Below are 17550 nucleotides of genomic sequence, written 5' to 3' on the forward strand. Positions count from 1 at the left end.
AATGTGCCCCATACCAACTGTCTGGGCAGACTGTCATAAGCTTTCTCAGTATCAATAAATGTCATCACTATGTCTTTTCCAAACTCCCATCTTTTCTCCATCATATGTCTTAATGCAAAGATCAGGTCAAACGTTGATCTGTCTTTCCTAAAACCATACTGTTCTCCTTCTAGCTTCCTCCTCAGTCATCATCATCATCATCATAATTTCCCTTTATCCAGTTGTAGCCAGGTAGGGGCAAATATAATTCCTCTCCACTTTCTTTGGTAGAGGACGCCCTAACATTTTCCGTGGCACCATATCTGCTTTATCCACACCCAAAGACATTTTATACCTACTGCCAGGTTCAAAATTAGGCTGCCCCTAACGTGGAGACAGACGCCTTTCGTAGCCGCTCCTCTGGAGTACAGGCGCTACAGGTTTGCCCCTCAGTTTTCCTTCCAATACTCTCTCAAAGATCTTAGCTAGATGGGCAATAAGGGTTATCCCTCTGTAGTTAACTACATTTCTTTTTATCACCTTTTTTAAATATTGGGATAATTTAACCCTTTCCCCACTCTTCTGGGATCTCTTTCTTCCTCCAGATTATTCTAAATAATCTATACAGTCACTGTAGCCCTATTGGTTCTGCTGCTTTTATCATTTCCGTAGTTACCTCATCTGCTCCTGCTGCTTTACCACTCTTCATCTTTTGAATGGCTTCCTCTATTTCTAACATCGATATCTCCTTTCCCTGTTCTTCTTCTTTCCCCATTGTTTCTTCTTGCTCCTTCTCATCTACCAGTTCACTGTATTTAATATTTAGCAATTATGAGAAGTGGTGGGGTGAAATTATCTTATGGGTTTGACTTTAGGTGCTATATTTAAGTGTTAATATAAGGAAAGATTTTCACTGGGTTAATCACATTAACGAGGTCGTAAATAACGGTTACTGAGCTCTTCATATGATTGTGAGAGTATTTAACGATTATAGCAAGGATGTACTGTATAAGACCCCAATTAGAGTATGGTTTCAGTGCACAAGACCCATATCAGGATTACACAATACGAGAACTGGAAAAGATCCAAAGGAAAGCAGCATGATATATTCTGGGTGATTTCTGACAAAAGAATAGTGATACGAAAATGTTGCAAACTTATGGTAGTAAGGAGACAAGTGGTCGACAAATTTTCTGAACAGTTGGTGGAGAGATGGCGTGGACTGACATTAGTAGACAAATAAGCTTGAATGGATTTTGAAAAAGTAGGAAAGATCATCATAAAAAGATAAGGTTTGAATTCAAGGGGACAAATTGGGGTAAATATTAATTTATTGTAAGAGGCATTAGGGAATGGAATAATTTATTAAAGGAAGTGTTTGATAAATTTCCAAGTTCTTTGAAGTAATTTAAGAAAAGACCTCATAAACAACTGATAGGCAATCTATCACCTGGGCAACAGTTCAAACACAATGTATGAACTTACCATTTTCAGCTGCAACATCCCTTAGAATATGTCATCCTCATGAGGAACGTGCAGAGTTATTGACATTGATAGTAAAAACACAAGCAATTCATCTGAAGATAATGAGGCAACTGATAAATGCCCAGTCAAACACACATATCCAGGAAAGATCAACCATAAGAAAGGAGATCCAACCTGCAGTAACCAACATGATAAATACAAAGGAGGAGATGGCTCTACTAAATAAAGGCCTAAAACACAATATTCTATTTACACCAAATCAGAATGAACTAGAGTACGAGAAACTTTACTAAAATAGTTACAACTGCATAGTATTTCATCCAATTGATCATACACTGATATGAGACATGTCAATAATTATATTTACAGTGACAAATGATAAAACTGAGGTTTTAGGACTGATAAAACCAGGTGCCAAAACAGAAGACGTCCTTTCAAGTTGTGATCCTGTGTTAGAGAAGGACAATTATGTGGTGATTGTGAGTGGTACAAATGACATTACTGCAAATGAAGGTGAGGAATTAATTATGACCCTCAGAGGTAAGATTTCCAAACTACCTGACTCAAAAGTAATTGTAGTTAATGTGCCACCCAGGTATGACCTTTTAGAGGACTCGTGTGTGAACAAAGCTGTACATGATGTAAATATAAAAATCAAGAGATTATGTAAGAGTTTTAGAAATGTCTATGTAGTAGATACTTTAGGTCTTGGCAGGCAAATGTTCATTAGGCATGGGTTACATCTGAATGGTAATGGAAAAGCAACTCTCTGTAGACAAATTGCTGCAATTATCAACAGAGATTTGCAAACTAATCTGTACTTAAGAAAACCCATACCACTAAACTGGCACTTACAGGGAAACTTGCCAGAAAACCCAGATCCTTAAATCAAGATCTATGTACAAGGATCTGGGTTCCAGGGAAGTTCTCAACTCATGAGTCAAACGTTACCCAATTGCAACTGTCTTTTAGGGAGGAAGGGAGTCCGAGATTGTTCTTGGTAAACTGTCAGAGTGTAGTAAATAAACAATTAAAATTTGGTACGTTGATGGAATCTTATGAGACTGATGTGGTGATAGGAGTGGAATCGTGGTTGAGAGAAGGGGTGGGTAATACAGAAGTATTTCCAGAAGGGTATACAGTCTATCGTAGAGACCGAGGACATAAAATGGGAGGGCGGGGGGTGTTTATTCTGGTGAAGGAAACTTATTGTTCACATGAATGATTTACTGATGAAAGGGATGAAATATTAGGGATAAAAATAGTTTGTGATATTATGAAGGAGGTGGGAATTATAGGAACATATAGGCCTGGAAGAGAGGAAAGAGACATGGAAATATTTGAGAAAATAATAGATTATACTCATAAAAACAATAATGATGATATGGTAATAATTGGGGGAGATCTAAACTTGCCTGAAGTTGAATGGAATGGAGCTGCAAGTGAAGCCCATGAACAGAAACTGGCAAATAAGTTAATTTGGGAGGGAGGATTTACACAAGCAGTACAAGAACCGACTCGTCTCAATAACTTGCTAGATGTATTCTTGGTTAAACCATGGGAAATTGTTGATAAAACTGAGGTAATTGAAGGAATAGGTGACCATAAGGCTGTAATAATGGATGTAGGACTCATACCAAAAATGCTTAATAAGAGGGTCACAAAAGACAAGAAATTATACAGAAAAACTAAAGTTGATGAATTTGGGACTTACCTCAAATCACAATTCAGTTGTTGGATAAGTGAAGGGAATAATGTGGATACACTTTGGGCTAAATTTAAAGGAATCATTTGGGAAGGAGAGAAGAGATTTGTACCTGTTAAGAGGTGTAAAATGACCTCAGACCCTGTTTATTATACAAGGGAAATAAGAAAATTAAAAAGAAAATGTAGAATAGTAAACAGGGAAATCAAAGAGGGTAAGGAGAATAGAGAAACTAGAAAACAGCTAATGAGGGAACTGAATAGAGTGAAAAAAGAAGCAAAAGAGAATTATATGAATGGCATACTTCAAGAGGGTAATGACCACAAAGGGAAATGGAAAAAGCTGTATTCATATATTAGGAATCAAAAAGGAAAAGGAATCCAAATTCCCACAATGGTGGGAGAAGGGGGTGAACACTATTTAACAGATACTGAGAAAGCAAATCTATTTAGTAGGGAATTCAGAGATTCAGTAGAAGATTGTCAGGAGTTGGAAACCGTAACAGAAGATAAAGAGGGAGAGACACATAGGGAAACAAGAAGCTTCTCATTCACAAATGACGACATTTTCAGAGAAATCCAACTGCTTCAGCAAGGAAAAGTGGCAGGAAGTGATCAAATTACTGGGGAGGTATTAAAGACAATGGGGTGGTACATAGTGTCTTATTTAAAATTTCTCTTTGACTATGTCATAAATAATAGTGTAATACCAAAGGAATGAAAGGAATCTATAATAATACCAATTTATAAAGGAAAGGGTGATAAAAGGAAACCAGAGAACTACCGACCAATCAGCCTGACCAGTATAGTCTGTAAAATACTGGAGAGTTTAATAGCAAAGTACATCAGAGGGATATGTGATGATAAAAATTGGTTCATGAGGAGCCAATATGGATTTAGAAAGAAATTTTCTTGTGAGGCACAACTGGTAGGATTTCAGCAGGACATATCAGAGCAGTTGCATTCAGGAGGCCAATTAGACTGCATAGCCATAGATCTTTCCAAAGCCTTTGATAGAGTGGAACATGGAATATTATTAAAGAAATTGGAAGGAATAGGATTGGACCTAAGGGTTATACGTTGGATAAGAACATTTCTAAATTCAAGGGTTCAGAAAGTCAAAGTAGGAAATAATATATCACAGTAAGAGAAAGTTTGGAAGGGAATTGCACAGGGAGGCAAATCAACTGTTACAACATTTACAAGCAGGAGCTTAAAAACTGAATTTACTCATACTTTGGAAGGGGTTAATTGTCCCAAAAGATGGCAGGTGCAAATACTTATGTGTGAGATTTGAAAGTAATTTGCACTGGAAGGGTCATGTTGATGACATTCTTGGGAAAGCATACAGATCGTTACATGTCATAATGAGGCTACTTAAAGGATGCAACAAAGAATTAAAAGAAAAAAGTTACTTAAATATGGTTTGTCCATTATTGGAATATGCAAACAGTGTTTGGGATCCTCACCAAGAATACCTAATAAAAGAACTAGATGGTGTGCAGAGGAAAGCAGCAAGATTTGTAACAGGGGATTTCAGGAGAAAGAGTAGTGTATCAGAAATGTTAAAGGAACTTGGGTGGGAAACTTTAAGTAAGAGAAGGGAGAAAACTAGACTTATAGGATTATATAGAGCCTATACGGGAGAAGAAGCATGGAGAGAAATCCGTGAAAGGCTTCAGTTGGAAAATAATTATATTGGCAGAACTGATCACAAGTAAAAAATTAGAAGGAATTTTAGCAGAAGCAATTGGGGTAAATTTTCATTCATCGGGAAGGGCGTGAAGGAGTGGAACAGTTTACCAGGGGTAGTGTTTGATCCTTTTCCAAAATCTGTACAGATATTCAAGAAGAGAATAAACAGCAACAGAGAAAATAAATGAAATGTTAGAGGGCATTCTACCAGTGCAGGTTAATGTAAATAAAAAATGTGTGTGATTAAATTAATTCCATCTCCTGGTCCATGGAGTTTGGACAGCCCAAGTAGGGGACTGCCTGTAGGGGTGAAGTACAGTGGCGACTTCGAGGGCCCTGGGACCACTACGGTAGCTGTGAAGGCCCTTCAGGAACTCTGAAAAGTGGTGGCAAAAGGGGCTTTGGTTAAGACGCAGCAGGTCGTCATGCTACTTAGGTTCCAAAATGGGTAAAATATAAATATGTGAATAAATACAATGTTAATTTTAATCTTATACCAGTTGTATAGTATTATTTGAAGTAATTTCACGTACTGTATATGAGGACTATGTTTGTAAGATTAAAACAATATAAATTTATTAAGGATGATGTGTGTGTTTAATAGAAAAAATTATTAGCGTAAATTGTATAATATTGTATTCTAGGAAAATTTTCTTCGTCTCTTGTTAATTTAAAATTTAGTGCTTGACAATAATGTACTTTAGTGTACCATTTGCCACTGAGGTAGACACCTCATTTGCAAATAAAGAGATTTTGATTTGATTTGAAAACAGAAATATACCATCTAGTAATTAAACTCATTTTTAAAATGTGTAACAGCTTCTCGGCCTCCCTGGAATTTACAATTGGTCAATCAATCAATACTGATCTGCATTTAGGGCAGTCGCCCAGGTGGCAGATTCCCCATCTGTTGTTTTCCTAGCCTTTTCCTAAATGATTTCAAAGAAATTCGAAATTTATTGAACATCTCCCTTGGTAAGTTATTCCAATCCGTAACTCCCATTCCTATAAATGAATATCATCCACAACAAATCATGCTGCATTGGGGACACTAATATTTTAGCTTATTCTGTTATTTTCCACTATATAGGACATTTGAATCATTAACCTGGTAAAATCATAGAATTTATTTCATGATAATCTCTTTGAAAAAAGTTTTAATCTTGAGACTTGTTGAATCATGTATTTTGCATACGTTCATCTTTTGCTGGCCTATATTTTAAACTCTTTTCTATTTTACCATTGCCTATATGTGATAAAGAATGTAATCAATTTCACCATATATGTATATATTTATTCAGAGACATGGAGTGAGGGCTTACGACGCTGTTGACGGTGATTTGTCTGTCGGATGGGGACGTCAAGCCTTGAGCAGACCCCTTGGATGTTTTTCAACAGGAGTAGGCTATGTGCCGACACCAGGTTTCATCCTCTCCCTTCCTACTATCATGTATCACATTGTTCATTTCATTAACTCCTCTGATGAGGTTGAGGTCAGGAAGAGCATCTGGTGATCTAGGATTCCCAGCCATAGCCATGACCCTCCATGACAGATTCATCTCACCTCATACCCGAACCCGTAGAGAAACGGGACAAAGGTTAGACAAGGACCCAGGAAAATGAAATGAAAGATGTGGAAGTGAGGCTACAGGATCACTGGAATAACAAGGAGGGACTAAATAATGAATGCATGCATGAGAGGGACAGTGAAGGTAACATTAAAAAAGCAGGAAGATCCATGACATGTAGAATGACAGAATGATGATTACATTGGAAAGAATATTGGAATATTTAGAAATAGAGGCAAAAAGGAATAGAGGAAGACTGAAAATGAAATAAGGTGGAAGAGGATATCAGGGAGAAAGGGTGGGAAAGGGAAGACACTCAGGATAGGAAGGAGTCGCCGAGAAAAATCAAAGAAGCCGACCTCGTGCAGAAATGGTAAAAGCTAGAGAGAAAAAAATGTGAATACTGAATGGCTTTTGGCATTTGATATAAGAATTTTATGGCAAAAGAAGGAATGTGATGATGTTTTTAGTTAATGTTGCACCTTATTTTAGTAATACAGAGCAATTAATTTAAGATTTCTCCCTCATAATCAACTGTCTTGGGATTCCCAGCCATAGCCATCTGGCTCGTGTCACAACTTCACCTGATCAGAAGTTGTAACATAAAGATTATAGCCGTGGCAAGCTATGATATTCCCAGCTATTAGTGAGCAGACATTCAGTTGGAATTTAAAGGTGTATTGTATGGTTTATAATCGTGATGGTTGAGTGCATTCTTGTGCAGAGAGTATTTATGGTGGAGTTTTATTTCCAAAAGAAGGAAAATCCAGTTAAAAAGTGACTTCAAAATGTTACATGGTTCAACTCATTCACAAGTCGTGTAGTAGCATACTGGTTCTGTGCTTAATAAGACAAGACGGTGAAGTAGGACAGTTCTAACATGAGAGAAGTTGGATGAAATACAGGCAAGACTGCAACTGAGTCCCCATAAATCACTTTGGTGATTAGGTTAGGAAAGTGGTGTTTCCTGTCTGTCATCGTACAATGCAACAAAAAGGTTACATTTTCAGTCTTGTTGGTCTCCTTCAGTGCATCACACAGCCAGCAGATTTTAATGCAAGAATAAGATTGGTGATGAATAATGTTCACGATGGTGTCATGGACCCAAAGTTTCTCTTAATGAGGGATAAACCATGGTTTCATTAAGTGGATATGCCAAATCACTGAACACTTCATGATGTGAGATAAGGAGAAGCTACACATTTTACACCAGACACCTCTACATGATGTGAAAGTGGGTGTATGATATGCTATTAGTTCCCAGTAAACTTTTGGTTCCATATTTTTTCAAGATACAATTACTTCGTACCAATATGTTCAAAATATTCTCGAAATGTTTTTTGGTGAACTAAACAAAGAAGAAAGAAAGTACTACTATTTACAGTAGTAGTGTGATGGCCTATACTGTGCATAATTCTATGTGATGGTTACAGGAATAGTTTGGTGATAATCAAATTATCAGTTGAGATTTATGTCCAATAACAGACCATTTATATTGGTATTATCAGGATAAATATTTCAGGTTTCGTATGGGAATCAATATCTATATCATCTGTTGGCCTAGCAGGCATCAATTTTTGTAAAAAAAAAAATAAAAAATGAAACAGTCTCTCTCAGTGCATTGGCACTGCCTTTGGCTTGAAGTAGCCTACACAGTGGCCTCCACTATATGCACTAGCCATGGGTCTTGGTAGGTGTGCTAGTTACCAACTGGTGAGCCCAAATTGGCACACTGGGGCAAAATGCTGGCAATCAAGAATGACTTAGCGGGAAAATTTATAATGTTCAATAACGGACCATTTATATTGGTACTACCCCTAGGGGTATGATGGACTTTTAGTGGGGTACGCGAGCAGCTTTCAGAGAAAAAAAAAAAATGAAGAAAAACTGAAATATGGAAATACATAAGCAGAATGTTAAATAAGTATATATGGAACCACAGTTCGCTTGAAAGTTTCACCTGGACTACGACACATCAGAAAACCGTGTCACGACATGCAGGCACACCAATCCCATTGAAATTTTTATGGTTCGCAATATCTGAATTCCACAATTAAGATTGAAAATGTTTCATCCGTATTTATTAATTTGGTATTGAGGTTAAAATCTAGCGTTTTGTGAAACTTTCATACAAACAGGGTATCTTGTGTTACTTTATAATCATTGATGAACAAGAATCTCTTAAATTTCTAGTGATGTGTTATAAAAATGTATTTAATTTCACAGTCTCATCTTATTTAAAAGAATGTTTTATAACCAATTAAAAAAACTTAAAATTAGCCAAGTAGGTACTCATTTTTTTTTTAAACTATCATTTAGGGATTTTTTTGTGGGGATACATTTAGCCATGAGTAAGGGGTACAATCTCATAATAGTTTGAGAACCTCTGTGGTAGAGCGCAACTTGCACTACGATGTTTATCTCCGTATTTAACAAGAATAAAGTAACATTATAAGACAAGGTCTTGTCAATAAGAATAAGAACAACAATAACAGTGGGCCCTAAAACTGAGCCTACCCTATGGGCCCAAATTTTATCAAACCCCCACCTGAATTTCATAAATATTAGTAAAATAAATTCAATAAATTGTAAATTTTTAATCATCTCAAGCTCTTTACTGAATGGTACAAATATTTTTCACTGCCCACTAATAGATGTTTCTTATTAACACTGGAACAAAATTCTAGTCTTAAGAAATGCAATGGTTTGTGATTATACATACAACAATTTTGACAGCATGATGCTTTATTTTTTTTAAACATCCAAGAGAATATATTTTTCTTGATCAGGATAATTACTTTGTTTTTTATTTTTAACAATTTGCTTTACGTCACACTGACACAGATAGGACTTATGGCGACGATGGAATAGGAAAGGGCTAGTGATGGGATGGAAGCGGCCGTGGCCTTAATTTTAGGTACAGACCCAGCATTTGTGTGGTGTAAGAATTGGAAACCATCTTCAGGGCTGCCAACAGTGATGTTCGAACCCACTATCTCACAAATGAAAGATCACAGCTGCATGACCATAACCGCACAACCAACTCGCTGGGTATACTTATTATGCTTCCAAATAAGAATGGAATGCACTGCTCGGCAAAGGTGTACAATTCCCCCTCAGCCAAGTCCAGTAGAGGTGCCACACAGCGATGTTCTCTTCTTCCTGGTCTTCAGTCATAACAATTACCAACAAAACACTCCAAAGTGTGTACAGTAATTATTGGTTTGTGCATGCCCTGGATAGTGAAAAAACTCATTGGTCTAAGACAATAGGGGTGCATAACATAGAGCCCCTCGAAGAAGGTGCATTCCTGCATAGCGGAGACTGTTTCACGTCAGACCATTAGCCTTTGATGTTAAAAATTAAATAATTGAAAAGGAGGTTCAACCTATTCAATACTTAAAAGAAAGAAATGCAGTAATCACATTCCTATTTAAATGGGACCGGTTTCGACCTTAGTCGAGGTCATCATCAGCCGTAAAAACATGTACAATGTTTATGAATATTGGAGGTCAGTTTCACACTCTGATAGGCACAAAGACACGACACCACATTCTGTCATTCTTGGAAAAGAACTTAGCAGGAGTACAAGTACTCATTCAATTATACTGATTTGCGTTGTATATTTTTATATACGTACTTAACTTCCCGCAACCGTGACAAATTCTGGACCTTCAAAACATTCTCCACTCTACTTTGGCGTTCGACCGCAGCGCATGACCTTGAATGTGCCGCGCTGATCACCAGGAGCTGGCGGCTTTCTACTACAAATCTATTCGTCTGCGACTTCAAGTTATTTTTGATCTTCGTATATTAGTTGATAGTGTTGTGACTTTGTGCATGACAGAATGTGGTGTCGTGTCTTTGTGCCTATCAGAGTGTGAAACTGACCTCCAATATTCATAAACATTGTATATGTTTTTACGGCTGATGATGACCTGGACTAAGGTCGAAACCGGTCCCATTTAAATAGGAATGTGATTACTGCATTTCTTTCTTTTAAGTATTGAATAGGTTGAACCTCCTTTTCAATTATTTAATTTTTAACATCAATAATTTCAATACGGAACAATAAAATTTTTATCTTTAAATAAATAAACCATTAGCCTGCAGCAAGGAATTTTTTGTGGTTTGGTAATGAAATCTGCATTGAATTCTGGGAGTGATGCATTACATTATTTAGTAAATTGCAGCCAATAGCTGTGGTTCTGCATACGGAATGTATGGGAAATATTCCGTGAATTCTGATATTTTGCTACAGTTAAACCTCTGTTCTGTCAACACCTCTTCAGTTCCGTGGAAAAATGTCCGTTACAAGAGGTGTCCGCTGAAACGAGGTTGTTAAGGATAAACATTTTAACGGCAAAGAATATCCACCTTAAATATAAGTATCATTTTGATTAGGCCTACTCTTTACAAAGTAATCATTCAGCTATGTCTGTGTAAATTTACACATTTTTTAAAATTTACTGTAGTATTCTCGAAAAGGGAAAAAGCCTGTTCATGGTTTTGTTGTGTTATCCCCATACTTGTGATCCAGCATGACGTACACATTCTTCATATGTTTAAAAATATCATCTTTCAGATTATTTGCGATTTCTTGGGTTTTTCTTGTACCACTGACCCACTCATGCAGTTTCTTTGTTCGACCACACTTGAACCACTCATAATGTGTAATGCAATGGTCACTTCTGCAAAAATTGTCTCCCACTTTCTTTTTATTCCTTGATTCCTATTTTCCTCACACTCACTTAAAATTTAATTTTTATTCCTCACTATTGCATTTATTAGAGTTTTCTCACACTTGAATCATTCATAATTGATAATCTTAACCATAATGGTCAAGAAGGAATTGATCCGTATAGACAACCAATATATCACATTAATAGGTCAATCAATTAAATATGAATGTCTTTGTCAACACTAATATGAAATTTATTACAATTTCAATACACCAAACATGTTTCAATACTTTACATTCCCAATACTATCAGAAATGTTTATTATAAAAAGTTCTGAGATTTGTAATGGTAGTTCAAGCCACTGAAGAAGAGAACTTTGGTTCTTGAAACATGTTTGGTGTATTGAAATTGTAATAAATTTCATGTTAGTGTTGACAAGGTGGACATTCATATTTAATTGACCTTTTAATGTTATTGATTTTTTGGCAAGCTTCCTCCCTGAAAGTTCTTTCACACTTTCTGTAATTACATTTTTTCTTGTCTGGAGATCTAAACACACTCGTCCCTTGCTACTCATGTTTACTAGGCAACTGAAAGGCTATGGTATGCCTGTCTCTACAATTAGTGCATGTAAGTCTTTCTCAAGTTTAACTAAATTACCTGACCTCAACCTTATCAGCAACAATCCGAGTGATGAATAGAATAATGCAAGCTTGGTTTGAAAATCCCTTGGTAACCTGTGAGTAAACAGTCACTAGCAGGATTCCTGGGCAACTAGAATTACCAAAATGTACATTAATTAGAACACATGATGACCATAGTGAAAGGTTTGTAAAGAGATCTGTATAGACAAATTAACTTTATGGTTACTACAACATTCCTATATAGCCTACATTTCTTTTGACTCTAAATAGTACAAACATTCAAAAGGAATTCCTGTATGTCTGCAGATTGGTTTTAAAAGAAAGGATGACAGGGTCTGGTGTATAAAAGTGTCCTGGAATGTGTAAAGTGTCCGCTTAATGCAAATGGAACGAGAATAATGGTGATACCCCCTGCCAGAGATTCGAGGTGTCTGCTTACATGAGACTAATTTAACACTTCTCTTGCGAAAAATAAAATCAGTTCTATGGAAAAATGTCCTTAAAGGAAGGTGTCCGCTGAATAAAGGTGCCTGTTAGGGCATATTAGACTGTTTGAAATTTTCTGGAGCAGGTTGGTGGGATCTTAGTATTGGCAATGATGGTGGTGGTGATTGTTTTAAAAGGAAATACTAACACATTTCTCTTCTACACATTATACAAGTAAGATTTGTAAGGTTCACATTCCTCAAATCTGTACTTCATGCTGTGGGGGAACTATACACCTTTACATCTTGTTTGTAACAGTAGATTGATGATGAGTTAACAGGGAATGAAACACAGGTTCTTCAAGCTAGTTCAACTATCTATATATATAAGGTGCTGAGAAGCAAAACACACATTAATTAATTACTTCTCAAAATAAATCGAAGGGACACATGAGCAAGATTTGCAAGTATTGAATATAATATATATTTTTTAATTACTTTCGTAAAGGGATGTGAGAAATGGAATAGATAAGCTTGATGGCAAAAATACGCCAGTTAAAACTATGGAGTAAACCTTTACAACTCAATTATTAACAAGATCATCATTATGATGCACTGATACACTCTGAAAATAAACTTGGAAACCAATAAAGTTTTTCTCTTGGGTCTTGAGTATCCAACCATGCTAATCCTTCTTTAACCATGTATTCTAAAGCTTTCTGAGCTCGTTCAGCTTCCCATTTTAGTTCTTCTTGCAAAATGGAGACAGATATATGAGCATTACCTTGGCTTGCAGCTTTCTGAAGAACTGCAGTGTGGTCCATATTTAGTTCTCCTGGCACTGATTGAACTAAGTATTGCCCTTTACCAACGGGGTACACACAGAATCCATTTCCGAATATTCTTAATTTTCGTGAAGCACTCAGTAAATCATCAATTGTTATTTCTTGGTGTTGTTTGTTTTTACCACGAGCCTTGATGAGTCGTTGTCTTAACTCGTCCAAGCTGATTAAACCACCATTTTTATAATTAGTTGCCAGACATACTTCTACGATTTGTACACTAAGTTCATAGTAGAAATCTCCAATACCCAGGACAGACCAAAAACCTTTAACTGATGCTAAAGGGTCTACACCAATTGAAGCACACATTTCCTGAAACTGTCTACGAAACTGACCATTTTTCTTTATTTCTTTTTTATGCTTTGACGCAAAATCCTCTAGATTGGTCTTGAATACTTCTAGTTGTTTAGTCATTTGCTCAAACTGATTTTCCTGAATTTCTGTCCCCTTATCACGATACTTCTCCTGCTCCAATTTTTGTTTCTGAATAGCACCAACTCCAGCGCGGCGTCTCATTTTCTGTTTTTTCCAATAGTAAAATATTTCACTATAAATTTCGGTATTATAGCAGGTTTAAGATACCGAACTTATCTTCCTTAGTTGTCAACTTGTATATTAGGAAGAAAACACTCAGCAAGGCATTTTCACACAAAAAATCATGTTCCGAAATACTGAAAGCAATCCTTATTTTCATTAATCTTTAAGGGATGCAGCACCTAAGAAAGGAAAACTAAAGATCACAGTTTTCCAACTAAGGATGAATTAACTGCAACAGGACTGACTTCATCAGCTGAAGGAATCTGATCAGCTGTTTGGTGAACGAAAACAAAAAAGAAAAAAAAAGCATATTGGGAGCGAAGATCTATGTTGCCAACTTAGGATCTTTTAAATGCTTGTATTTCATTCGTGAGAAGTGGGAATGAAATCGAATTTGCGTGTAAAATATAAAATTTCATTATAAAAATAAGTAAAAAGGATAGTATAAATGTTCTTTAATAATGTATAATAGGTTTGGAAGCCAATTTCTTGTATTTATTAGAGTACGACGTATACATTATTGTGGACTCCAACTTTGTACGGGTGGTTCCTCTCCTCGCAATTGCAGCCAAGAGTGGTGTGTCCATGTTTTAAAAAGAGCATTTGGATATTTTGGAATAAGTGAAATCTTTTTAAATGGTGCTGTATCATGGGAACGATGCAAAACCGGAATCCGATTGTGTATTTAGATGTGAAGATTGGAGAAGAAAAAGGTGTAAATTCTTTTTCATCTAGAAATTGTGCCTAAAAAATTAACCTCAAAGTAGCACTTTCTTTCGAATAACATTTGGGAGGATTTGAATGGTGTAGCATATTTTCTAAAATAAAATCATAATGAGTAGCAATACACCAAAGAGATTTCTTTTCGCTAGTTTTACTGAATAAGACTTTCTTATTGTCCATATAGTTTACAGTTAAGTTGCCTTATGGGAAGAGGTTAATCCTTTAGGTACAAAATAATGTATTATGCTCCATCCTGGGGATGGAATCATTGACAGCGTCTACTAGTACATTAGTTTTAATTGAAAAAAAAAAATGAAATGGCGTATGGCTTTTAGTGCCGGGAGTGTCCGAGGACATGTTCGGCTCGTCAGGTGCAGGTCTTTCGATTTGACACCCGTAGGTGACCTGCGCGTCGTGATGAGGATGAAATGATGATGAAGACGACACATACACCCAGCCCCAGTGCCAGTGAAATTAACCAATGATGGTTAAAATTCCCGACCCTGCCGGGAATCGAACCCGGGACCTCTGTGACCAAAGGCCAGCACGCTAACCATTTAGCCATAAAGTTTTTAAAATTTGTGTAACGCAATAGGCTAGATTACATTTCAAACTACTTTTTTAATTAATCCTTTTCGGTGCTCTAACACAGTGGTATTCAGAGTGTGGTACGCGTACCGCTAGGGGTACGCATTTGGCCACTCAGTTTTTTACTTCTTCCGTAAACTTTATTCTGAAGTAGTCACGAGGTTTCCCTTGCCCAACAACGATATACAGGGTTATTTACCTAACATGTTACACGGAAATAACTTCTAAACCATTAAAGATATCGGCATTCTGTTTTCATATTCGTAAATGGTATCCAGGGTCTTGCAAAATAACGTGCTACTTAGTCCCATGGGGTGATCAATAACCGAGATGTTGATATTAACTCCATATTTTTAAATGGAACGGCACAAATTCATACACCTGACCTGAAAGTTAAACTGCGTACAAGTTCAAATATGTAAGTATTTTCAAAATCGGACAATTACTTTTTGAGATATAAATAAGAACAGCATGCGCGGTTTTGCATGCCGCATCTGACGGCGTGAAGTCGGGCAAGAACATATTGACGCGCAAGCAGTTTCCTGGGAGTGAGTTCAGCCTCAGAATGGACCAGGCATGTAAGCACCTCGTACACATGTGATGGGTTTGCAAAGTGTGTATGACAGGCGAACTCATGACAGGACAGGTAGGGTTGATGTGTTTATAAGGAATAAAGTATTATCTGCGCACTTTTTAGTGATAGATTTACACCCTAGTGCTGAATTGGTCGACTTCGGTTATCTTCTAGATTCGTATTGGCAACCTTTGAAACACAAACTAAGAATCGCTTATTGTCGCTGTGCGACATCTGGCATACACTTTAAGTACTTGTAATGTTGTTTACACAGCAAAGCCAAACTATAGAATTCATGCTAGGAACATATTTCGCATCGGGAAATGTTATATAGTATTATATATTGTGTGTGTGATACAGTTGTTGGCGTAAGATAATAAAGGTTTAGAAAATTCATATTGATCGATCATATTATCGATTCAATTCAGATTTCATTTTCATTCAGTTGGCAGTACTACCAGAACCGGCAGTGCTCCCTTCTTACTCCTCAACCGAGTACAAAAATCTATCACTAAAAAGTGCTTATATAGTAAGTACTTTGTCTTGAAAGGAACATAACGAAAGATATCCCAACTGTCGGCAGCCCTTGAAGATGGTTTTCAGTGGTTTCCCATTTTTACACCAGGCAAATGCTGGGGCTGTACCTTAATTAAGGCCACAACCACTTCCTTCCAACCCCTAGGCGTTTCCTATCCCATCGTCACCATAAGACCTATCTGTGTCGGTGCAACGTTAAGCAACTAGCAAAAAAAAAAAAAAAAAAAAAAAAAAAAGTAGCGATTGCATGACAACATCCACATTTTCAAACACTAAGTTTACTCCAGAACAGTAATGCTTATACGGTCGCACTTCCAGTAATGGATCTTATATTTTGGGTTCCTCTCCAGACGTACGTGATTAACACACTCGAAGGGGTACAGAGAATAGTTGTTATTTCATTTCTGGGGCTTGGACATCGTGGTCGTGTAGCCCCATGTGCTTGTGTGTGTGTGTACTGTATGTCTGGTAGAGTGTGTCTGATAACCTGTGTTATTGTGGTGTCTGTAGTACTGTACTGTATTTTTAATTCTGGTGAGGAATTGGGACGGAGGCAGCCGTTGTCGTAAGTAAGCAACCATCCCGACATTTGCCTGGAGTAGCAGTGGGAAACCACGAAACACTTCCAGGATAGATGAGATGGGTACCTAACCCACCTATTCCCCGTTTTGCCTCACGAGGCTGAGTGTACCCCGTTCCAATCCTCCAATCAGAATTAAATTGCTTATCAGAGCTGGGAATTGAACACGGACCACTGCGGCGACAGCTACGAATGCTAGCCGCTACATAAGATTAAGAAACTCGACAGGCTGCAGAGAAGAGTGGCTGTTTGTTGTTATTTCATTTCCGGGGATTTGACAGCGTGGTCATGTAGCCCCATTTGCTTGGGTGTGTGTGTGGTACAAAGCACACCTCATTTTGTGCTGGGTTATTTCAGGCAAAGGAGCAGTGTCACCAATGCTGGATTATTTGGGTTGGGATAGGTTAGACATTAGGAGACGAACAGCTCGGCTTATTATGTGGGATGTTCAGAGTTGATCGTGGTGAGATGGCAGCAACACTATTATTTATTAATTTTACATGCATTAATCTACGTGGAGCTCAAGCGCAACTGTAGTAGCTTGCATTCGGGAGAGCGCAGGTTCGAGTCCTGCCTCGCCCAACCTGAAAGTGATTTTCATGGTGTCCCATGTTCAAAATCAGGCAAATGTTGGATAGGTACCTTTGGGAGAGGCCACGGCCAACGTCCTTTCCAAATCCTTCCCATTCCCATCTGTGGGAAAAGACTCTAAACTGAGTGCAACCTATTACACATGGATGTCAAAACAAATCAAAACAAAGCAGAACAACTTTAATCTCCCTTCCCCATTGTGTGTTTTCCAGTCACACAATAACGTTGTACACCCAGGGTATGTTACGGTACATCACATTATGTTTATAGTACATGCCTGGTATCCATTCTGTGGCTGAACTCACTCCCAGGAAACTACTTGCGCATCAATATGTCCTTGCCTGACTTCACGCCGTCAGATGCGGCATGCAAAACCGCGCATGCTATTCTTATTTA

The 17550-nt window shown here is 37.4% G+C and overlaps 2 protein-coding genes across 4 annotated transcripts in view; one reads left to right on the plus strand and one right to left on the minus strand.

The window, feature by feature from the left end:
- Nucleotides 1-12595: 12595 nt before the first annotated feature.
- On the minus strand, nucleotides 12596-13828 carry lsn (vacuolar-sorting protein SNF8). The gene has a single exon (XM_067144522.2). The coding sequence runs from the start codon at nucleotides 13538-13540 to the stop codon at nucleotides 12788-12790; it is 753 nt and encodes a 250-aa protein (XP_067000623.1). The 5' UTR covers nucleotides 13541-13828; the 3' UTR covers nucleotides 12596-12787.
- Nucleotides 13829-14136: 308 nt separating this feature from the next.
- Nucleotides 14137-17550, plus strand: part of Cyp40 (Cyclophilin 40) — a 164921-nt gene continuing 161507 nt past the window's right edge. For all 3 annotated transcript variants that reach the window (XM_067143310.2, XM_067143308.2, XM_067143309.2), the window contains exon 1: nucleotides 14137-14274. In XM_067143310.2, coding sequence (XP_066999411.2) covers nucleotides 14211-14274 — 64 coding nt within the window. In that variant the 5' untranslated portion in view covers nucleotides 14137-14210. The remainder of the gene's footprint in view (nucleotides 14275-17550) is intronic.

Source organism: Anabrus simplex, chromosome 3, assembly GCF_040414725.1.
Source record: "Anabrus simplex isolate iqAnaSimp1 chromosome 3, ASM4041472v1, whole genome shotgun sequence".
NCBI classification, from domain to species: domain Eukaryota; kingdom Metazoa; phylum Arthropoda; class Insecta; order Orthoptera; family Tettigoniidae; genus Anabrus; species Anabrus simplex.

What these genes read in the sequence shown, in the direction of transcription:
- lsn (XM_067144522.2), bottom strand. Translation starts at nt 13,540, where the DNA reads ATGAGACGCCGCGCTGGAGTTGGTGCTATTCAGAAACAAAAATTGGAG.